General features: G+C 34.8%; 1 protein-coding gene across 1 annotated transcript; it reads right to left on the bottom strand.

Annotated features, from left to right (window-relative positions):
* Nucleotides 1-1,727: 1,727 nt before the first annotated feature.
* Nucleotides 1,728-25,776, bottom strand: LOC125675317 (uncharacterized). The gene is made up of 5 exons (XM_048912847.2): nucleotides 25,497-25,776; nucleotides 20,776-20,907; nucleotides 14,567-14,732; nucleotides 12,232-12,616; nucleotides 1,728-2,629 (listed from the first exon to the last, which is right to left on the bottom strand). Exons 1-5 carry the CDS (start codon nucleotides 25,723-25,725, stop codon nucleotides 2,420-2,422), a joined length of 1,122 nt encoding a protein of 373 aa, XP_048768804.2. The 5' UTR covers nucleotides 25,726-25,776; the 3' UTR covers nucleotides 1,728-2,419.
* Between the last annotated feature and the right edge of the window lie 297 nt (nucleotides 25,777-26,073).

Here is a 26,073-nt window from a genome sequence, read left to right as displayed (position 1 = left end):
TGTTGTGGATTGCAGTCGGCTATATATATAATATGTATCCGATACCATAATTTATATTATGTATGCCTAAGTAATGTTTACGTATGTTGTCCCGGTAGCACGACTTTACGCGCCTTTAACCTTTAAATCATCTTTTTTCTCGTTTTATCATTGCGACAATGATGTCTGAGTACGGAGATTAGAATGACTAGAATTTTGAAAACAAGTAGTAAATAAAACTAAGCATGTATAAAGACAGTCTCGTGATCTCCCTAAAGATGCTACATGTATGTACACCAACAAAGGGGTAAAGGGGGGTAGGGGTGGATGTTGTAAAAGGTAGGAAAAGATCAAGAACTAGACACCCCCTTTCACAAATTCCTAGATCCGTCTATGCATTTAGTTATAAAACTTTAACTACAGTATGTAGAAAATTGACATGAATAAAAAATGAAAAATGAAAATTTAGGCTAACTAAGGATTTATGATCCGCTCCGTTTCTCTACAACCCTTGGCTGCGTTAGCACGATTTTCGTAGCTTTGAGTGGCGTCCTTTAGCGGAAACAAACTCTGTTTGAATTACATCATGTTCAACTGCACTTTGTATGTTTTTAAGATAAAAATGGCTGCGCCCGGTGAGTTACACGATCTTAAATGCAAAGCCTTATGGTACAGTTTATACACCGCCATGTTTTGTGGAGACTCTATGTAAATCTTATCAAATGAAAGTGTTTTGAAGAAATGACCAATTGTTTACAGATTCCATCGTCTTCCACGTGGTATAACGTAACACGCTATCTGATTAGATGCAGGGGACTTGGCCTGCATCCAATCATATGCAGGAAATTGTTGACAACAAAAACGTGCTTACGCAGCCAAGGGTTACTAAGAAGCGCCGTAAGCCGAGACTTATATATTTCCAACAACATTCTTCAAACTCTTGTCAACTCCACGTGACCCGACTCTTTGGTCAAGTTATGTAATGATGATTATATAATAGAGGGCGAAGCCCTCTCACGGCCCGTGAGAGCGGAGCTCTCCCTATAGGTAACACGTATATACATGTTTAAAAGGAAAATATAGGAAAATAATGAAAAATTAAACCATACCTATGGAACTTGAAAAGTTTGGTACCAATGGCGTCGATTCGAATATTAGCGCGTGGACATGTATTCCTCCATTTTGAATCTCGTCTACCCTAGTTCACGTCGTTGTGAGATGTTACATAAAATCCGTAAAAACCTGTAAATCTTATTTTCTTAATCATATATAATCACTCCACGATTAACGCCATGTTTTTTGTTGTGGTTCAAACACTATGTTTGTAAATTTGCTAAATAACGACGCTGAATATGACGTCACAATGTACTGTTTACATGGATTGTGTTATATTTCCCGTGTTCAATATATAGGCGGATCAAATGTCCAAAATTAGGATGCTTTGATACAGCTCTGTCCTCGTGATAACTTCGGGTTATTTTTGTCCTGTTTTGGATATAGATATTAATGCCAAAATTTTTTGCTTCGCCCTCAAACACGGTCACGCCGTAAAACATATTATATACATATATATATATATAAAGCATGGAAATTGCAATGAGCTCTTAAATGAACATAACTGGCCTAAGTGAAGATATATTTTATATAAAGCACAAAATATTTCACTTTAATTGGATACCCACTTCCGCCCCTACCCGGGGTTGAACTCACGACCTGCGGAACCAAATATCCTAGCAGCGTGTAAGCAGCGCACTAGACCGCTCGACCATATAGGCAATATATATATATTTATTTATTATACCTCAGAATGTTTTTGCTATATAAATGTTAGGTGAATAAATTTGCTATTTCTTCTGGATAACGCTAGCCGTGAAATAGTTTCTGAACTATCTCACCCTAGGGAAATAGTCTCGAAACTATTTACCGGATGCTATATTTTCCCGCGTTTTCTTTTCTGTGACGTCATAGTCTGATAACTCTAATTAGTTTACCACTCGGATCCCGTCGGTCGATTCCATGTAGGCTAATGCTGAATGTTAGTTTACTTCACTTTGGTATGTCTGACATAGATAAAATCTACTTCGGTATAATAAAACACCTATTTACTGACTATTCGGACAATATCAAGTTTATTGTTCCCCTCGACAGAAACTTCCTCGACAATGAAAGGTAAAGATAACATACAGTGATCAATCTATCAATCAAACACAACGAAGAACAAATCTGAATATATGTGGTTTACTTCTACTTTCATACACTCATTGAACACCAGACTGAGGAACACGAAACACGCCTAATACTTTAAACAAGCACGCCTCCTAATTAGCTTTATCTTGATATCCAATACATATCCATGTGTATATCACGTACAAAAGAAATCAAAGTATGTCATGAAAATAATGAAAGATATGATATTTATGAAAATAAAACATCGTTTATCCTAAACATTGTTCCCACGACTTGAGCATTGATACACGTTCTGAATGTCCTCTGTTGAGGTTTGGGCATCTCTTACACTGGGCTTCTTACGGCCAGCATTCCTTCTTCTACATCCACACACAATACATGCGATGATGCACATAGAGACTACAATAGGACCAGCTGTTATACCCACTATTGTACCAAATTCTTCCCACATAGTTAGCACCTCCTGAAATACATAAAATTCTCATTGTTAGACCACGTCGTTCTTCTGAACAGTTTCATCATATAATTCAAATCTTAGTCAAATCATGTGTATATACACGTAATGCTTCGTTACAACTGTCGATGATTATCGTGTGAATATACACCACGTGAGGCTCTTTGCATTAACCATTAAGGAAGTTAGCTCATGTGGTCATTTTCACAACAACAACAAAACTTACGACTAAGATAAAAGTTCTGTCCCTCTCTTGTACTGAGAGCAACTATTGCCTGAGTAAGAACGCATGGTTTTTCATCTATTTTTATACTTAGTTTCTTCATTCACAATATATGAGTGAAGAATTGCAAAAGAATTAGTGTTTTAAAATTTTCATCATAATCGTAAGATGTTTTGAGGAAAGGGCACTGAGCTTTTAAGCGCAAGTGCACAGGATGCTACAACTACTGTTTCAGTATTGATCCCATTACAACATATTACACATATATTACTGAACTCTAGATCTATCCAGTTGAAAATGTTTGTATCGATTCAAATCTTGAAAGGGTTTGACAGGGATTATATTTTGTGGCGGAAGAATTCATTACTCAAAAAGTTCTAAATCTGCATGATATCAAAGTTTCTGTTTCATTTATTTATACAGTACGTATTTTTATATAAAGCCAGTATTTCGCAAATTCTATGGTCGTTATAACGATCTAATTTGTCAATACAACCTATCATTGGGTCAATTGCTGTCTGACGTGTTTCATACCGATTGTTAGACCGTTCTTGGTACACTGATTTTGACTACGGATAACTTCGTTTACCTGATTGAGATATAGAGTTCATGGAGGATGTGACCAGGTGTCCGTGTTTGCCCAACTATTTATTTTGTATTGCTTATAGGAGTTGTGAGATTGATCACTGTTCGTTATCTTCACCTTCCATACTCCTATACTTGTATATCAGTTTTATAATTTACATAACAAAGTAGTTCAGACTTGGAACTAATTCAGATGTTGTAATCTAATTCTTTTGTTGATATATTTTCCAAACAAAACAACGATTCTTTAAAAAGTTTAGATTAATTTACTCGAAATTTCGTATAAGAATTCGGTATTTTCGCCGAAAATTTCAACGATCGACAGGGGATGCTTACTCCTCCTAGGCACCTGATCCCACCTCTGGTGTGTCCAGGGGTCCGTGTTTGCCCACCTATCTATTTTGTATTGCTTGTAGGAGTTATGAGATTGATCACTGTTCGTTATATTTACCTTTCATTTTATCTCACATATAATATACAACGTTTTAAAGTTTCATTTTAAGTTTTAAGACAAGACCTTGAAAATTAAGTGAAATTTTAGATGTTGATATTACTCCTAATATGTCCTTTCAAAATCTCAAATTTGATATCATGAATTTTTTCGTATATCAAGTACAAAAAGGTCATTATTTATTTCCATTACTTATATTAAGCTTTTTTATCTGTATTGTTGGAAGACATTATGTATTTTACATAATGATTGATTTGTGTTTCTTATGTTGTGTTGACACTAACAGACACATCAAGTTTGTTTGAATAAATCTTGAGTTAATCTTAAGTGCAAAAAGGTCACGTTTAGAACACTGTAACTCAATAACAAGCATTGCAATCCCAGTTATTCTTGTCAATTTCCTACTTCTCCTTCAATGTAGAAATCAAAAATACACTTCCCAAAATTCACATTACTCCAAAACTTAGGTGTGAACCTCTTTCATTTCACAAAGTGTGTAACTAAAATGATTTTTAAGATTCCTCGTCTTAACATTCCTCATGACAGATTAAAGAGTAGGCTTTTTGACATCGTGGACAGCTCCGTCTCAATAAAAATGGGAAAAGGAAATACATTGTATTCACATGTTGTGACAGTCATCTAAAATATTACTTTGTTAAATCTACATGTATTCTAATTCTAAGCACAAGTGCTATGAAGTTGATGGTAAAAAGATGCTGGAGTTCCTCATTGACATTATATTCGTAATCTTTTGTCATGTCTTCAAACAGTCTGTTGGGATTCCATGGACACGAATTGTGTTCCTTTAATAGCTCACCTGTTTATATAGACCTACGAGACAGGTTTTATTCAAAAGCCTCTACATGAGAAGAAAAAAATATCTAGCTGTGGCCTTCAACTCGACATTTTGATACACTGACGACGTTTTATTTATCAAAAATAACCATTTCCATTCATATGTCGATTCAATATATCCCAGTGAACTCGAATAAAAGACACCACAGAGTCTTCCAAATCTGCTTCATACTTGGATATTCTATCTAACATAAATGTTAATGGCAAAATAACATCTTAACTTTTTGACAAACAGAATGACTTCAGAGTCTTTTTGTTAATTTCCCATATTCATGTACCAATATTCCATAATCACCCGTATGTGGTGTTAATATGTCGATACACAAAGGCATATTTTGCGCATGATCAGTTTTTACATCCAGACAGGCTACTGACAAACATGCTGATGAAGGGGTTTGAACAGTCTCATTTACAGTCAGATTTCGTAAATTCTATGGTCGTTATAACGATCTCATATAACCATACAACCTGTCTGACATGTTTCATACCAATAGCTAGGTCGTTCTTTACACACCGATTCTCCGTTTACCTGATCAACATATAGGACTCACAGCAGGAGTGATCGGTCGACATAGGATGCTGAATTCAACTTATATCAAGGAACCAAGGACATTTCTTCAATTCGCTTTACATGCTTATATGCCAATCATTTTTATATTCGAAAAATTGCATAAAGGAAAACATGTGAAATGAAACTAATATTGCAGGGCCGTAAATTACATGGAGGCGGAGGAGGCAGCTGCCTCCTCCAACTTTTGAGCCAAAAAAAATTAAAATTTAAAGTTCATTAGAATTTATGTTGTTTCCAATAACTAAGAACATGATACCTCCCTTAAAAAGCATTCCAAATCTTTCTTTTAGAATGTGTTAGTCAAGTAACATCTTAGAAGGCCCTAGAATCAAGGATTTTGCACGAAACGTGTTCAGTGTGCACAAAATGTGCTCAGCGTCTAGGGGCCTGGGCGGCCCCCAGACCCTCGCCTAATTTCCTGCCTCCTCCAAATTGAAGGTTAATTTACGGCCCTGTATTGTCACTCAACTGACGCTACGAATATGAGAGGTTATCGGCAACAGATCACGGTCCCTAATACCAGTAACACGCCCCCAACACACTCCTAGTAATACAAGACATACGCCCATAATACCCGTAACACGCCCCAACACACTCCTAGTAATATCAGACATACGCCCATAATACCCGTAACACGCCCCCCAACACACTCCTAGTAATATCAGACAAACGCCCATAATACCCGTAACACGCCCCCAACACACTCCTAGTAATACCAGACATACTCTGTAGGCCCATATACCTGCAACACGCCCCCAACACACTCCTAGTAATATCAGATATACGCCCAGAATACCTATAACACGCCCCAAACACACTCCTAGTAATATCAGACATATGTCCATCATACCCATAACACGCCCCCAACACATTCCTAGTAACATCAGACATATGCCCATAATACGCCCCCAACACACTCCTAGTAATACCTGACATACGCCCATAATACCCATAGCACACCCCAACACACTCCTAGTAATACCAGACATAAGCCCATAATACCCGTAACACGCCCTGCGCACTCCTAGTAACATCAGACATATGCCCATAACACGCCCCCAACACACTCCTAGTAATACCAGACACACGCCCATGATACCCGTAACACGTCTCAAAACTCCCTCCTAATATCCGAATCACGCGTAATATCCATAACACACCATTAATACCTATTACACAACCCTAATGTTCAAAATCCGACGTACAAATAACACTGACGAATGCTCGAGAAATAAACTTCAAGTCATTGCATTTTACAAAAAGCTCAACCAACTCTTGAGAAAAATACATCCGATTAGAGGGCTTTCTAACATTTTTCGTTGCAGCTGACACAATTAATTGTAAAGAATACGACAAAAATTATCACTGTGAAATGAAAAGCCTGACGATGGATCAGACTTTGATATGGAATGTTCACAAGATGTTCTGGGCTCCAATGCGCTAACAAAGATTAATGGCGAAATTAGAATTCATTATTGATCTTTAGGTTAAATTTCTTAATATAAACATGTTTAAAAGTTCTGAATAATAGATTTCTTAAAGTATGTTATACATTTTTGCATGATAGTGAGGAAGCATTAAAATGTGGGTACCTGTAAAGTGCGAAACGAAACGAAACGAAATCTACCGAAACGAAACGAAATTTACCGAAACGAAACAGATTGTATAACCGAACTCATTTAATCATAATAATTAAAAATGGTGTCTAGGCCCCTGTGAAAGTTACCACATATAGATAAAATTCGCCTCCCCTTTGATGTAGACTTTCAGCTTGACTGATACAAAGTTTTAAAAGTTGGAAGGTGGGAGGGGGGGGGGAGTAAGCACAAAGTACATATCCGAAGTTAATTAAATACCATGTGCAATTAATTTCGGATTCATAAATTTCCGAACGGAGAGTTACAGTCTCACAGGTCAAAGGTCTGGAGAAACACACTGAACGAGGGGTGGAGTCGCCGGCGTTGGATCCGCCTTTGGGTATAGATACATATTTCAGTATTTTTTGCTCTAATGACAAATCTATGTATACATGTGAATATTGTGTATTTATATGTAGTATATCAAACGTTGGATTCTGAGTATGTCCTCCCGTTCTCTTTGTAATTTCTGCTTCCCTTGTTCATAAGCCTTTTGATTTTACAAAATGCTGACCTCCTCCTGATATTATTGCATTAAAAAAATCCGTTTTCCGTCCCGTTTTCAATTCCCCGTCTTAGCAAAACCCCAAATGTATAGAGTTATCTTTAGACTCACTACATATCAATAATTTTTAATAATACACACACACACACACACACACACACACACACACACACACACACACACACACACATATATATATATATATATATATATATATATATATATATATATATATATATATATATATATCTTACCGAATTGCATTCATATAATATGGTATACTATTTACTTCTTCAAACAATGTATCTATGCCCAAAGGTGGATCCAACGCCAACTACCCCACCCCTCATTTAGTGTTTCCTCAGACCTCTGAGACTGTAACCCTCCGCTCTGAAATTTATGGATCCAAAACTAATTGCACATGGTATTTAATCAACTTCAGATATGTACTTTGTGCTTACTCATCCTCCCCCTCCAACTTTTAAAACTTTATATCAGTCAAGCCGAAAGCCTATATCAAAGGGGAGGGAAATTTTATTTATATGTGGTAACTTTCACAGGGGCCCAATTTACCATTTTTAATCATTATAATTAAAAGAGTTCGGTTATATAATCTGTTTCGTTTCGATGGGTTTCGTTTCGGTATATTTCGTTTCGTTTCGGTAGACCTCGTTTCGTTTCGATTTCGTTTCGCATTTTACAGGTACCCATAAAATGTTTATCATACCGAAACAAAGCAAGACTACAAAAATGCATTTTGTAGTCCGCTCTTCTACAAGTAGGTAGTTGAGATCGCCCTAAAAGTAACACCGCGCCTTCAACGTATTACAAGGTATATTTTACAAACAGCGAAATACAGAAATATGATGAACAGATGTTGCATTTCCATTCTCCTTGAATGCTGATTTACTTGCTTGTTTTGTATCAACCAAAACCAGGTGATTCAACTGTGTATCCGATTACACGTTGCATAGAATTCTCATATTGAGGTATGATACAGATAGAATTCTCATATTGAGATATAATACAGATAGAATTCTCATATTGAGGTATAATACAGATAGAATTCTCATATTGAGGTATAATACAGATAGAATTCTCATATTGAGGTATAATACAATTCTCATATTGAGGTATAATGCAGATAGAATTCTCATATTGAGGAAAAATAAAGAATCTTGATTATTATCATCAATATGTTTCACTTTTGTGCATTATCAAACAAATATGATGAATTTACGATTTTATACAAACACTCCCCGGAATGACAGGTGTAAAATACAAAAGTAACTCACTATGAGTTTCCAGATAGCAATGGAATAAGTAAATTGATAAAAACAAGTTATTTTGGTTTGAATATGCTACAGTTGCAAATAGTTATCTATATATGTATATCTTGGTTTTTACTTTGTTTAAAATCTGTAATGTACAAAGACATGCACAGTAAATGATATATCGCCACCAGCACGTGACATAGATCCGGGGTATACCTTGTCATTGCATTCTGTGTTTTAGTTTCTACAGTCTATTGAAACTCAAAACCTACATGTCATGACATGTTTGCTTCATTTGCATAGCATCGTGATGGTACTTCAATATTTTATCAATGAATTTCAATACAAATTACCTTACAATCATGGGCGGATTTAGGATATCAATTTAGAGGGGCGTGAAAAAAGGGGTATGTTGGTCGCTTTCAGGTTTTCAATTCGTCCTAATGGGAGCCAAAGGCATTGAGATTCCCGTGTTTAAATATATTTCAATATTACAATCTGGTATAAAACTAATAAAATTTTCAAGTACACATGCATCAGTCTAATTTGGGAATAAATAATGTTTCTGTTTTAAACTTCGTCAATTCATGTTTGATAACACTGTTGGTCCCCTGTGTCTGAAGCATCTCTTCCATAAACAGACTCGGGTGACGTCCTAAAAAAAATGCCCTGTGTTTTCTCCTCGATATACATGTTGCACATAACACTTGTAAGATTTTTAGGCGAACCTGCTCATTTTAAAATGAATTATTTCAATTAAGTTATGCCGCAATTGTACCCGGACACATCCACTAGTAAATCCTAAAAACGATAATCCATGAATACATTTATATAATTTTTAAAACTCTTAAAAGTACTCTTACATAAATGATAGTATTAATGCTTTTTATTCAAATTCTTTCTTAATTTTGTTTCCATTTTTAAATGAAATATTTCACAGTACAATGTCCGCATATAGGGTGATATTGTTTCAGATACTGTTAAAACTGCCAAACGTCTTGATGTACAAATAGATGAATGGCTCCCTTGGTCTGAACACATAATCTTAAATACAAGAAACCTTGACAGACATTAGGCTTTTACGTCATCTGAGAAATTCTACCTGGTATGTCAAACGCAGCCTTATCAGAAAGTTATCTTTCCTTATTTCTATTCTCGATCCACTGTTAAGTGCTTCATTAAAATCAAGGTTTTGTTGATAGACTTTTTGAATTACAGAAATGGGACTGGCAGAATTATTTTGAATGTGAAAATAACTTAAGCTGTTAATATTTTAGTATTTTAAAATGCATGCCTGTGCCTGATTATTTTCATTTATAGAAATGTTGTTTGATTTTTATTCGAAGAAAAATGTGACACCAGAATATATGACTATTTCTATTTTTGTCAGCTAAGTTAGTACAAGGACAACAATTAGTAGTGATAGTTGGATTTTCTATTTACCAAATATTATAAATATACAGTCTTTTACGGTATCCTCCACAATTTTATGAAATCAGTTGCCTTATATAGTCTGTCAGAACCTGTAGTTCTCTTTCATCTTTGAATCAGCATTTAAATTTGCAACATTATGATTTAAATATATAATGCATATATGCATATAATTACAATGTTATTTATTACAATTGTTTTGATTGGACAAAAATAAAGCTGAACAAGAGTTTACCCAGCAATAAATCCGAAAACCCGATGTATTCATACACGCCTGAAAACAAATAACATAGTGCGGGGAAACTATTCAAATTTTTGCAATTGTTAATAAAGTGAATGAATTGGAATTATAAAAATCAAACATCCTTTTTTAAAGAATTTATCGATGTGTAAACTCCGGACATTTTACTCACAAACAACACTTCGCACTTTTATTCAGTTTGAGTAAAATGTCCAGAGTTTACACATCGATAAATTCTTGTTTTAATCGTATAATATTTTTAATCATGTTATTTTTTATTGACGATTTGAATATGCATGCATAATTTTTAGTGATATCATGTATAAATATATTTCATGTATACTAGCAGAAAAAAGAAACTGCATTATAGAATTTAGTAAAAGTTTTTTTAATAATATCGGATAGTACCCGACTCAGATGCACGGACTTTTTCATGGTTAGTAAACACATGTTGTTTATTGAAGTGTTCGTACGCACGAGTTTTACTGGCCAATACTGTTTGGAGTAAGAAGTGTAAAAGGTTTGTTTGGACACTATTCGTTAAGGATTGACAAAAGCTACCCTTCTGTCATGCCACGACTCAGCGAAAACCAACGTAATCGTGCTGGAATGGCACAAGATATCGTAGCAAGACACTTTGGAGTTCATCGGAACAATATCCAGTCATTATGGAGACGTGTCCAACAATCTGGTAACACTCGGGACGACCACGTTCTGGGCGTCCTCGTGTGACGTCGCTTCGACAGGACAACCACATTTAGACTTGTGCACCTGAGAAATCGTTTCCAGACAGCAAGTTTGACTGCTCGTAGCATTCCTGGACTTCGACCAATCAGTCCAAGAACTGTGCGTAATCGTCTGCTCGAGCACAATATCAGACCAAGACGTCCAGCGGTGCGCCCAATACTGCTTCAACGCCATCGTATCGCTAGATTTGCGTAGTGCAGACGACATATGCGATTCAGAATACAGGACTGGGCCAATATTCTGTTCACTGATGAATCCAGATTTCATTTGAATAGCAGTGACGGCCTTTGTAGAGTGTATCGTCGCGTTGGGGAGCGGTACCAGGACGCTTGTGTTGTGCAATGTCGACAATTCGGTGGAGGTAGCGTTATGGTGTGGGGTGGAATAACAGCACGTGGAAGGACTCCTCTACAAATTGTCAATGGAAATCTCACCGGCGTACACTATCGAGACGAAATTTTTCAGCGTCATGTGATACCCTTCATATAGAGACAGCAAAATCACATCACTCTGCAGCAAGACAACGCAAGGCCACATGTTGCACGTGTTGTCAGGGACTTCTTTGTTCATTAGAATGTCCATGTCTTGCCTTGGCCAGCTGTTTCCCCAGATTTATCGCCGATCGAGCACGTCTGGGATGAAATGGAACGACGTCTACGCCGTTTACCAAATCAGCCAGTGAAATTGGCGCCGTTGTCAAGCATGCGTGAATGCAAATGGTGGTCACACGCGTTATTAACTTTGTTAATTCAAGTTCGAATATCAGTCTTTCGAGTGTGCTGAAATTGACGTTATTCGACGTTAACATTAATGAATTAAGAAATGTTGTAACGAATACATTTTTCAACAGTATTACAAAATTTCTTCTTTTTTTTATTATTATTATTATTTTTTCGTATATTAAATAATGTACAGTTTCTTTTTTCCGCTAGTATATATATTTTCATTTTATAACATTTCTATCTATTCTCGTATTTATGTTTTATGCAGGACTACGATGTAACCTATATAATCGTTTGATACTAATATTGTGCTATCCTGTTTAAATAATAGAAGTTATACCATTACTATTAGAAACATAAATTCATTACCGTTTTTGCGAATAACATTTTGACAGGCGAATTGGCGGAGTTAATGGTGATGGTTGTTTTGGGAGGCGATTCGGTGGTAGTGGCGGATTTGGTGGTGGCGGGGGATTCAGTAGTGGTGGCAGATTTGGTGGTGGCGGGGGACTCAGTAGTGGTGGCGGATTTGGTGGTGGCGGGGGACTCAGTAGTGGTGGCGGATTTGGTGGTGGTGACTGACTCGGTGGTGGTGACAGTTTCGGTTGTGGTGACTGACTTGGTGGTGGCAGGGGGCACCGTGGTGGTGGTAGTGCTGGTGGTAGTATTAACTAGAGGGCAATTTTGGTCCCTTTCATCAAAAACTAACCAACAGTTTCTAGCTCCATCACATTGAAGAGAATGATGAATACATCTGAAAGAGAATTAAAATCAATGTCACTATGACGCAGAGTAACATAGTTAGCTATATAAGGATTCCTGCAGCTAAGGTTCAATAAAAAGGGTCTCATATCGAACACCATAAATATTTACAGAGTATGTTGCATCACAGGTGCTTGTGGATAAGACTTCCGGTACCCCCTTCTTGTATTTTTGAATATTTAATTCCTTGGGTATTCCGGGTGTCTTTTTGATGAAATATGAAACTTCAGAGCATATCTATTCAATGGAATTTAAGGAATGAATTTATTATTTTTTCGTTGGATGGAGGTATACCACGAAAAAAAAAAAGGTCTTTTTTTTTTCGTAGTAGACCTCCATCCAACGAAAAAATAATAAATACATTCCGTATCATTTAATATTTTTTTAAAAATTGAGTTTATATGATAAAACATTTGATTTGAGTTGAATTAGCGAGTTATTCTTGGACTACATTCTATGTCATTTCGAGATGGGCGTAGTAATTTGTGAATACACAACTAAAAAAAAAATAACCCTAAATCTGTTAGGCCTAATGGCGACTTCCACAAACTGTCGTTTACTGTTGAGCAAACGGGTTTCTTGTGGACTGAAGAATGCAGTTTTAAAAGAATGAGTTAGAGATAAGTCCTGTTGAGAGAAAATTACACAAATTTTGTTGAGTGGAACTGGAATTAAGTGCAAAGTTCGATGTCGGTACTAACGGAAAGCGTTGGACACGTGCATAATCAAGATGGGGCATGTTGGATGCCAGTTAGGGTTCTCTTGAAGGTTGTCACGGCTTCCAGGTGGACAAGTGAGTGTTACATAGGGTTTTTCGAGTTTTATCAGTGATTGCCTAAGGCGTGACGTCGTACGGAAGCCTCGTTTCGGTACCCACTCATGAACATATTATGCCGAAGTTCGAAACCATAGTCGTTCAAGGCTGCGATATTGCAGTATCTCTGAGGCGGTGTGCGGTGTATCTGGTATTTAGGTTTGTGACATGAAAGAAGTTGTCGCATGGTGCAAACTGGACTATTGTCATTCCCGGTTGAATACATTTAACTCTCAGCCCGGAATTGCAGAAGCAGACGTGTGTTGTTGGGGTTGGAGGGGGGGGGGGGTGTCCTCAAATAGCCATGTATATTTCATTTTGCATAATTATTATTTATATTTGATATCTGTTTTTGTTTAATAAATTTATATAGATCGATAGAACTGTGAAGTGTTTCTTTTCAGGATTCCCTAATCTATATATAAATACGAAGCATCCAGAGGAATCCCCAACATTCCAATAGAAAGTAGTTCGTGCCATTTATTTGTTCTTCTTCCTTGAATCAAACTTCCACCAGAGTTCGTTTGCTCACAAACCAAACTCTTCCACTTAGGCATTATGGGATAGCGATTTTTTAGGCCGCGTATACTGTGACGTCACTGTAGAATGACGAAAAAACATAACGTCAAACGTAAACAACTTTCAAAACAAGAACGTAAACATCAAGTTCATTACTTTAAACAATAATTTGAACAGAGTCTCCCTACTTTTTAATGATATTTTGATCATTTTATGTTTAAAATAAAATCCATACTTTTATATTAATGCTCTTAATATTAATATCTTCAAACTTTTAACTGCGAACTACTTCTTTAGTGTAATTTGTCTGCGTGATAATCGCGGACTCACAATATACAAATATGTATATTGTGGTGCGTCACATAGGAGAGGTCTATTCGTAGGTGACGTAATGAGGCCTCGACGGGGAGTTTGTCCCTTGAATACGATATTCCAATATTTTTTCAACCACTGAAAAAGCGTGTAACATGTAACATTAAATGATATCATTGTCCAAGCTGTAAAATCAAACACAGTCGCTTTCATGCCTATTCAATGACCTGAACGTGGATGAATATAAGTTTGTGTAAGAATTGAATCTGGTAAATAAAAAGATATATATATACTTACTCGCCAGCTAAACAGCGGAAGGTATAGGGAGGTGATCGACACAACTCGGCGTCGTCATTCATGATGTATGGCGTGATGAGTAAAGAGAATTTCCAGCCGCTGTATTGAGTGCCTGCCGCTATGTCGTATGTCAAATAAAATTCACTCGACTTCGCCACAAATATTTCTAGACAAAAGAAAATATGGATTGATTGACAAAATGCAAGTTAAACAATTTGTAATAAACAATAAATTGGAATTTATAAAACGAACATTTCAAATCACATATATACAGTAAAACATGCTTATAGCGAAGTGCAGGGGACAAACAATTAAACGTTAATCATTATATCCAATAAGTTTTCAAAAATTATCAAACTATAAAGTTCTTTCTTTGTTGTTTCATCGGTTGATGAAGGTAGTAAGCATTGCAGAAAAATAGAGGAAATATCGGTGATTGTAAATTGTTTTAAAGCAGTGGGGAATGAAAATCACTTCTCTGCACGAGTGATGTGAACCTGCTGTCGCTGTGTTTTTCTGTACATTATAATTAGTAGAACTTTTAAAGTAAATATTGGATATATCTCTGTCTGCATCTTTCTGTAGTGGAAAAAAGGGAAAATAAAATTGACGAGAAAGAGATTTAAACATTGTAGTTAAGGTGGCTCATTACACCAAAGTTTTATTTCGTGACTCGTTAAAACACTGCATATGACGTGTTATTTCATCATCGAAAGAGTGAATTACACACTTTCACTCATTTTGCATGAATTTCCAAAATGACAAAAAGTGTTTTGTTTGCATTTAAAGGGGAAGCCTTCCCCCTCCTCCCGCAATAAAAGGTTAAGACACAAAGTTTGGACAAAACCAAAGTCAGATCCCTGGGTCCCACGGCAGGTACTTTACCAAGTACCAACTGAGATTCTATAAACTGCAGTATCTTGTCAAAGCCCATCAAACCGTTCTGACCAGGCCACATTTTCATGATCCAAAACATGTCACCTTAGTTAGATTTAGAATGTCCAATTAATGTCTTCCACGAGGGAATAGAGAGGTTTATGTTTATGAAAATATAACATCATGCCTTCCAAAGGAATTAAGATTGTATAAACCATGGCTCCTGTACTCACAGAGAATGGTAAAATAATGACAGTAAAACACAGCTACAATGAACATGTTTGTAATGAATTCACGCTAAACAGTAAAATATGGTTATAGTAAATATGCTTATACACTAAAGAATTCACGTTAACAGTAAAACACGGTTATAGTGAATATGCTTATACACTGTAATGAATTCACGTTAACAGTAAAACATGGTTATAATGAACATGCTTATACACTGTAAAGAATTCACGTTAACAGTAAAACATGGTTATAGTGAACATGCTTATACACTGTTATGAATTCACGCACACAGTAAATCATGGTTATAGTGAATATGCTTATACACTGTAATGAATTCACGTTAACAGTAAAACATGGTTATAGTGAATATGCTTATACACTGTAATGAATTCACGTTAACAGTAAAACATGGTTATAGTGAATATGCTTATACACTGTAATGAATTCATGCTTACAGTAAAACATGGTTATAGTGAATATGCTTATACACTGTAATGAATTCATGCTTACAGTAAAACATGGTTATAGTGAACATGCTTATACACTGTTATGAATTCACGCACACAGTAAATCATGGTTATAGTGAATATGCTTATACACTGTAAAGAATTCACGTTAACAGTAAAACATGGTTATAGTGAATATGCTTATACACTGTAATGAATTCACGCTAACAGTAAAACACGGTTATAGTGAACATGCTTATACACTAAAGAATTCACGTTAACAGTAAAACACGGTTATAGTGAACATGCTTATACACTGTAATGAATTCACGTTAACAGTAAAACATGGTTATAGTGAACATGCTTATACACTGTAAAGAATTCACGTTAACAGTAAAACATGGTTATAATGAACATGCTTATACACTGTAAAGAATTCACGTTAACAGTAAAACATATTTATAGTGAACATGCTTATACACTGTAAAGAATTCACGTTAACAGTAAAACATGGTTATAATGAACATCCTTATACACTCTAAAGAATTCACGTAAACAGTAAAACATATTTATAGTGAACATGCTTATACACTGTAAAGAATTCACGTTAACAGTAAAACATGGTTATAATGAACATGCTTATACACTGTAAAGAATTCACGTTAACAGTAAAACATGGTTATAGTGAATATGCTTATATACTGTTATAAATTCACGCACACAGTAAAACATAGTTATAGTGAACATGCTTATACACTGTAATGAATTCACGTTAACAGTAAAACATGGTTATAGTGAACATGCTTATACACTAAAGAATTCACGTTACCAGTAAAACATGGTTATAGTGAACATGCTTATACACTGTAATGAATTCACGTTAACAGTAAAACATGGTTATAGTGAACATGCTTATACACTGTAAAGAATTCACGTTAACAGTAAAACATATTTATAGTGAACATACTTATCCACTGTAAAGAATTCACGTTAACAGTAAAACATGGTTATAATGAACATGTTTATACACTGTAAAGAATTCACGTTAACAGTAAAACATGGTTATAGTGAATACACTGTAATGAATTCACGCTAACAGTAAAACATATTTATAGTGAACATGCTTATACACTGTAAAGAATTCACGTTAACAGTAAAACATATTTATAGTGAACATGCTTATACACTGTAAAGAATTCACGTTAACAGTAAAACATGGTTATAATGAACATGCTTATACACTGTAAAGAATTCACGTTAACAGTAAAACATGGTTATAGTGAATATGCTTATATACTGTTATAGATTCACGCACACAGTAAAACATAGTTATAGTGAACATGCTTATACACTGTAATGAATTCATGCTAACAGTAAAACATGGTTATAGTGAACATGCTTATACACTGTAAAGAATTCACGTTAACAGTAAAACATGGTTATAATGAACATGCTTATACACTGTAAAGAATTCACGTTAACAGTAAAACATGGTTATAATGAACATGTTTATACACTGTAAAGAATTCACGTTAACAGTAAAACATGGTTATAGTGAACATGCTTATACACTGTAATGAATTCACGTTAACAGTAAAACATGGTTATAGTGAATACACTGTAATGAATTCACGCTAACAGTAAAACATATTTATAGTGAACATGCTTATACACTGTAAAGAATTCACGTTAACAGTAAAACATGGTTATAATGAACATGCTTATACACTGTAAAGAATTCACGTTAACAGTAAAACATGGTTATAGTGAATATGCTTATATACTGTTATAAATTCACGCACACAGTAAAACATAGTTATAGTGAACATGCTTATACACTGTAATGAATTCACGTTAACAGTAAAACATGGTTATAATGAACATGCTTATACACTGTAAAGAATTCACGTTAACAGTAAAACATGGTTATAGTGAATATGCTTATATACTGTTATAAATTCACGCACACAGTAAAACATAGTTATAGTGAACATGCTTATACACTGTAATGAATTCACGCTAACAGTAAAATATGTTTATAGTGAATACACTGTAATGAATTCACGCTAACAGTAAAAAATGTTTATAGTGAATACACTGTAATGAATTCACGCTAACAGTAAAACACGGTTATAGTGAATACACTGTAATGAATTCACGCTAACAGTAAAACATGTTTATAGTGAATACACTGTAATGAATTCACGCTAACAGTAAAACATGGTTATAGTGAATATGTTTATACACTGTTATGAATTCACGTTAACAGTAAAACATGGTTATAGTGAATATGTTTATATACTGTTATGAATTCACGCTAACAGTAAAACACGGTTATAGTGAATATGCTTATACACTGTAATGCATTCACGTTAACAGTAAAACATAGTTATAGTGAATATGTTTATACACTGTTATGAATTCACGTTACCAGTAAAACATATTTATAGTGAACATGCTTAGACACTGTTATGAATTCACGCTAACCGTAAAACATGGTTATAGTGAACATGCTTATACACTGTTATGAATTCACGCTAACCGTAAAACACGGTTATAGTGAACATGCTTATACACTAAAGAATTCACGTTAACAGCAAAACATGGTTATAGTGAACATGCTTATACACTGTAATGAATTCACGCTAACAGTAAAACACGGTTATAGTGAATATGCTTATACACTGTTATGAATTCACGCTAACCGTAAAATACGGTTATAGTGAACATGCTTATACACTAAAGAATTCACGTTAACAGTAAAACATGGTTATAATGAACATGCTTATACACTAAAGAATTCACGTTAACAGTAAAACATAGTTATAGTGAACATGCTTATACATTGTAAAGAATTCACGCTAACCGTAAAACATGGTTATAGTGAACATGCTTATACACTGTTATGAATTCACGCTAACCGTAAAACACGGTTATAGTGAACATGTTTATACACTGTTATGAATTCACGCTAACAGTAAAACATGGTTATAGTGAACATGCTTATACACTGTAAAGAATTCACGTTAACAGTAAAACATGGTTATAATGAACATGCTTACACACTGTAATAAATTCACGTTAACAGTAAAACATGGTTATAGTGAATATGCTTATACACTGTAATGAATTCACGCTAACAGTAAAACACGGTTATAGTGAACATGCTTATACACTAAAGAATTCACGTTAACAGTAAAACATGGTTATAGTGAACATGCTTATACACTGTAAAGAATTCACGTTAAAAGTAAAACGTAGAACAGTTACAACGAGCGCACTTATAATGAATCCACGAATATACAGTAAAACATGGTTATAGTAAACATACTTTTAACGAATTCACATTTAAGAGTAAAATACAGTTACAGCAAACGCGCTTATTAGTGAATTCACGCTTACAGTAAAACATGGTTACAGTGAACACGCTTATAATGAATTAATGCTAGTTACATTGAAACACAGTTACAGCAAACACGCTTATAACGAATTAATGCTTACAGTAAAACGCAGTTACAGCAAACACGCTTATAACGAATTAATGCTTACAGTAAAACGCAGTTACAGCAAATGCGCTTATCATGAATTCCTGCTTACAGTAAAACATGGTTAGAGTGAACATGCTAGAGGTGAGATCAGGAGTAAGCATACATTGTTAACTGGTCAGATCCACTGTAGTCTTGAATCGTGATATGGTAAAGAGGGTAATCCGTAGACAAAATCAGTACATATAAAGTGATACAATATGTAGCTTGTATAAAAGTTGCAAACTAGATTATTATAAAGCCCATAGAATTTACGAAAGTCTGACTTTAAACCAGAATGTTGAAACCTCTGTAAGATCAACGTATCTGTTAGTAGTTTGTCTTCATTCAAAATGTATCATGCACAGACCATGTTCTTGTGTATCAAATCAGTTGAGAAATATAAACACTATATGCAGGTTTTTTATCTTCACTTTTCTCAACTGATTCGATACGCAAGAGCATGCTCTGTTTTAAATGGAGAAAGGTTACTGACAAATAAATTAATGTTACAGGGGTTTCAACAGTCTTGTTTTAAGTCAGCATTCCGCAACTTCTGGTCGTTTTACTGTCTTATTACAATTACAACCTGTCATTAAGTCGAATGCTGTTTAACATTTTTTATACCAGCAGTGAACTTTACATTTTAATTTTGACTAAGGATTACTGCGTTTACCTGATCAAGACAGTTGTGACCGGTCAACAGGGAATGTTTACTCCTCTTCGGCAACTGATCCCACTTTCAGGGTGTCTAGTGTTTGTCCTACTTTGTATTTTCATAGGAATTATGGGATTAATTTCTGCTCGTTATTTTCATCTTTTCATATTCGATAATTTTGCTATTTATATCAATGAGGAATCAAAATCTTGATGTATATATATTTCTTTTTTCAATTTTATTTTTTTTATTTTTAAATAAAAAAAAATTTAAAAAATTAAAAAAAAAAAATCTTGATGTATATATATTTAATAAATCCCAACCGGCGGCATTGCTAATGTTGATCCGGTAGTTCTAAAGAATTTCAAAGTATATAGGCGACAGAGAAGCACCGATCAAACAAAAAACATCATTCGATCAGAAAAATTTCAAATCAGCGGAAGGTAAGGTTGTGAAGAATTAATTTTGAATTACCACTGCTTCCGTTGATTCCGCAATATTGAGTTATCAATCCATTTTGTTCTGTCTTGGTTTTAAATACTTCACCACAGGAGGCAGCATATGAGGTATTCTGCTCAAGATTTATTCGTACAGATATGAAAGAATCTGAAAAGAAAATCACAGCATTGAAAGCCCCGAAATTTACTGATTTACTGAGAGATATCAACTCTTCTAATATGGAGGTACATTCAGTATTCTACTGAATATTTGGGTAGGTACAGGGTGTGTTTATATGTAGGTGACGATAGATGTTGTAAAAGCATAGATTTTCTTTGTATCACCCAGTGGTATACATTAAACTGACCTTATCGGGAAAAAAATGTTTGAACTTGGTCATAGATGTAAAACTTATACGGTACCAATTTTGATGCACCAGATGCGCATTTCGACAGATATGCAATTATTATTTATTTATTCTACCATACGATTGATACATTTAAATATTTAACAGAGAAATGGTGAAATCTATTTTTGTTTGAGCTATTTTATTCTTAGACATTCATAGACTAACTAAATTAGTATTGTCTGCGCTCTGTATGCTTGCGTATAGAGTAGCTGCTGATGAACTGTTAATCAATATACATGTATATATATGATATGAAACTGTTTCCAAACGAACTGTGCAAAGAACTTTGTACAAGCAGGGCTATTTTAGGGGGATTGTGCGGGTTGATATAAGGTCTGACGGGGTAATAATGTATTGTAAAGCGCTTTAAGCAGCATACGCTGGGAAAAGCGCTTATATATAAAACCAATTATCATCATCGTCATTATTATAGTCGCGCCCAAGTTCAATTTAATGATATGAGGCTATGTTACTTTCAACGGTGTGAGAACAATTACTGTTGTGGATGACAATATAAATGCACGAAACAGTGGCGGATTTAGAGGGGGCTCAGCCCCCCCCCCCCCTAAAATTTTCAAATTTAAGGTAAATTGCTGTATCTTGTTTCGGAAAAAGTACTATACGATAAAAGAAGCGATAATTTCTTCCACTCAAGGAGAAATAAATGACAAAATCCTTTGATTTCTTGAATTACTTTATTGGGAGAACTTAATTTTTTCCAAAAACCCCTTAAAATTTGGATCATTTTAATATTGATTTCACCTTATTAAAATAAAAGAAAATAGTACAAATGACTTAATAGGAGAAATATTTCAAGCCCCATAAAATCTGTAAAATCCAGGAGCTTCCGTGGGCTTTGCCCCCTGGACCCCCACCAGGGCTTCGCCCTGGACCCACAGCCTCGTAAAGTGCCCCCCCCCCCCCGGTAACCACAATTCCTGGATCCGCCCCTTCGAAAGTACATTGAAATACTGTAATTGATGAAAACCTGTTGCACGGCATTTTCCTTGAAATGATTAGAAGTATATATTCCAAGACGACAATGGGCCCATACATAAAGCTCGTATAGTGCAGGAATTCAAATTACAAAGTAACATTCACTCCATGGTTTGTCCAGCCCAGACTCCAGATTTTGATAGAAAATGTCTGGCTTAGACTCAAGTTACGAGAACTAAAAAATGGCAACAATATCATTACCTCAAAAAAAAACAAAAAAAACAAAAAAAGAAGAAAATAAAGAACTGGAGATGGCCATTAGACAAGTATGGACAAATATCCTAGTAGACTGCATTCAGAGCCTGAAACTAAAAAGGTAAGGAAAAAATGGTTGTTTATTTTCTTTTTATTTCAAGTTTAGTTATTCAAGCGAGTTGCGCAATGAAGGTGGCCATTTTGAATTTGGACGATCACTAATTGAATGGCACAATACTGTATCTAAAGAAAATAAAATTCAAATATAACAATCCCCTTGCAACAATGGCATGTTTCAAGTCTACACTCAGTGTAGATGTACTTTTGATGATTGAGTGTACATGTACATATATTAAAATGTTTTACTTTGAAATCCAATCGTTATATCTCTGCAAAATTAGTCATCATACTAATTATTCTAATCATTATGACATCAACCGCTGACATTTCTAAAGTTCATGAAGGTTAATTCATATTTTTTTTAACTAGATCTATAAGTTTTTTATTATATACTTTCAATTTCATCTCTTCTTTTTTCTTTAAAAGTTTGCGGGCATATATCACATGATATATGCCCGGAAACATTCCGGCCCGCAAACATTACGTCACAATCAAATTTCTACGCCGTTAATTTTGAAATTTTTCGTGTTTTTCATCTTTTAATCAGTTAAACCGATAAAGTTATTGTTAGAAATAAAATTATTGTTAGTTTCTAAATGAAATTGAAAGTATATAATAAAAAGGTTATAGACTTTGTATGGGAAATATGACGACCTCGTTTTTTGTCGCGAACGGACCTCGCAAGCTCGGTCCGTCTACGCGCCAAAAAACTCGGTCGTCATATTTTCCCATACAAAGTCTATAACCTATAAATATTAAAATAATAAATAATACCATATTTATATAGCACCCGTTTCATACACTATGTACGCTCAAAGGTGCTTTATATGAAATCCCTTAGGAAAATTTCTTTGGATGTAAACACAGTCAAGGACGCACGGAAATAGAGAAAAAAATGTACAAATCACGGATTAATTTTGCACGGACTCGAGTGGTTAAAGCATCACGCTTAAAGGGATTGATTCACGATTTCCCCTCAAATTTTGTTTTTCACTTTAAATGATCAAACTCTATAGTCTAATATGTTTAGAAGGTTTCACCAAAAAAAAAAAAAAAAAAAAGGTTATTCATTATAGAGAGTTTATTATTTGTTTTGAAAACAAAGATTGAGGCGTGTTATTGCTTACGAAGTTTTCAAAATAAAGGGATATTGATCCAAGTTTATTAGATATATCACATTTCAAGTATACTTTAAGTAAAACGTATCATTTAAAAGTTAAAATCTGTGATTGTACAAAATGAAGATGCTTTAAATTACAAAAATTAACGTTTCACTGGTTTGTTTGTTTACATAAAAAGATTCCCTTTAAAATCACACGGCCTATCACCTCTTTCGGCGCGGGTTTGAATTCCGCTCGCGCCGGTAACTTAAGTGAGAAAGTTTTCCAGTTTACATTCGGAAGGTCGGTGGTCTCTTCCCAGGTACATTGTATCTGGGTTCTCTCTTCCACCAATAAAAACTGGGTGCCACCGGCACCAGATAACTGAAAAATTGTTGTGTGTGGCGAACATCAATCAATCAATCATTTTACACGGATGATAACATTTTCCGTGCATTTTTTTTTATTTTGGGGGGGGGGTGTTTTTTGTTTGTTTGTTGTTGTTGTTTTTTTTGTGCATGTTGGTAGGGAATATGTGTTCGTGCATTCGTGCGTCCGTGACTTGTCCGTGTTTTGTAAATGGCGCTGTAATACTATCGCTTGCATGAAAAGAAATTTATATTTTGTCAGAATGAAATTAAACTGCCCCATTAGAATTTGATGAGGAGAAGCTTCATTACATTCAAAACATTTGAGCTTTCGAGAGAGGGTTGGCTCTCTAGCTCTCCCCCGGTTCCCTAGTGTCTTGGTTCGTACCCCCTTCTTTAACATCAAAACCTATAACCACAGATTGTAGATTGGCCCCTAAAATTATCTGGACTCAAAGGTCGAAAGTATTTCTGCACAAATAATATTCACTACATATTCAATTTATTACAACTTTCAAATTTTAAAAAAACCCTCGCTAAAGCTTGATGATTAATGTTATCAATAAGAAAATTTTCAGAATATTCATGACATATCCTACTTTTAGTGTTATTTTCTATCTATTCATTGTGGTTCGATTTATAAATTACGGGGTAGACTTGTTTTTAATGCTAATTTATATGAAATGTGTAAGATTAAGTTCAAATAAAGTTCTTACAGCATGGTTATCCTAGTGAGTGTTAAAATTTGTATATATAGAAAAAAATATCAATAGCAGATTTAAATCTAGGCAATTTGTGAAATTTTCACAAATGAAATTTGTGATGGTTGCAGTAGAAATATATTTTTGTCAGTACTTTAAAATGCTATTATTCAATGAATTGTATAGTGAAAATTAGCAGTGCGGAAATACTTTTTGACCATTAGAAATATAAACTTGAAACTTTTTTTTTTTTTTTTTTTTTTAATGATTTTAATATTTACCGTGCCAGGCATGTTAAATATCAAAATCATAAAAAAGCCAGGAAAACGTCAGATATTTCGGACTATTAAAAATTTTAAAGTACAAGTAGGTAAGAGAGGATTATTTCTGCATTACTCATTTCATTATTTTAATACTCAGTGTTGAAAAAACGTGTGATTTTATGTCGCTACACAAAGCGACATAATAACGGAGCGGATCAAAGATCTTATTTTAATCAGATTGGATTAATACGAGTTTTCACAAACAGCAATGACATTGTGAGCCTTGCTTAGATACAGATTTAGATTTAATGGGCTAGACTCATCCTTTTATCCAACTTAGAACTGCATGTTTCATAGTCCGAAATATCTGACGTTTTCCTGGCTTTTTTAAATTATTTTATGATTTGATTATGATTTTTTTTAATCATTATTATTTTACCGTGCCAGGTAAATATCCAAATCATAAAAAAGCCAGGAAAACGTCAGATATTTCGGACTACATGTTTCATTGAAAAGAGAGACGTTTTTATTGACAAACATTACAAGAACTCAGAGTCGTGCCTAATACATAAATATTCCTCTGCTTCATATGATAACAAAATTACCTGGTGCTGAATTCCAGTAGAATGAACAACTTGTTGCTTTGGTGGGGAAAGTTTTGTCGTACGGAAGGACGTTGATTGCCGGGGCTTCTACAGCTGTTAGATTAGACAAAGAACACCCCCCATCCTCTCCAACCATGTAAAAAGGCTGACTGCCAGCAGACACAAGTGAAAATGTTAATAAAGCAAGTAACACAGCGGATAATATCCTCATTTGATGATGTTCTTCCATTTTTGAATTTATTATCCGGCAAAAGGACAAGTTACGTCAACGTCATTATTATCATCTATGACGTACTGGCTCATCTAGATTGTTGACGTTGCAACGTCAAGGTCATTATCATCATCTATGACGTAATTATTGACGTTATGACCTTAGATAAATTGCGCGGGTATGCAGTCGTACAGAAACGTTCAAAACGTATCCGTCAGTAGGCCAATGGCATTTGTGTCGGCAGAGAAAGGTCCAGCAATACATGCAGCTTTTTATGCACACCCTTCGAAATTCCAACATTTGGACTACGGTCAAACTTAAATGTTTTCTTGGTTTAGCAAGGTCGTCTTATCCGGAAAAAGATTT

The sequence above is a fragment of the Ostrea edulis genome, chromosome 3 (assembly GCF_947568905.1).
Source record: "Ostrea edulis chromosome 3, xbOstEdul1.1, whole genome shotgun sequence".
NCBI lineage: Eukaryota > Metazoa > Mollusca > Bivalvia > Ostreida > Ostreidae > Ostrea > Ostrea edulis.
Note: the sequence above shows the minus strand (reverse complement) of the source record. Positions and strands in the feature narration are given on the sequence as shown.

Excerpts from the sequence above, each read along its gene's own strand:
- LOC125675317 (XM_048912847.2), bottom strand. The coding sequence starts at position 25,725 with ATGGAAGAACATCATCAAATGAGGATATTATCCGCTGTGTTACTTGCT. Across the intron at positions 12,617-14,566 it reads TTCCGCTGTTTAGCTGGCGA|ATGTATTCATCATTCTCTTC; the intron begins GTAAGTATATAT and ends ATTCTCTTTCAG. Across the intron at positions 2,630-12,231 it reads AAATGTTATTCGCAAAAACG|GAGGTGCTAACTATGTGGGA; the intron begins GTAATGAATTTA and ends TATGTATTTCAG.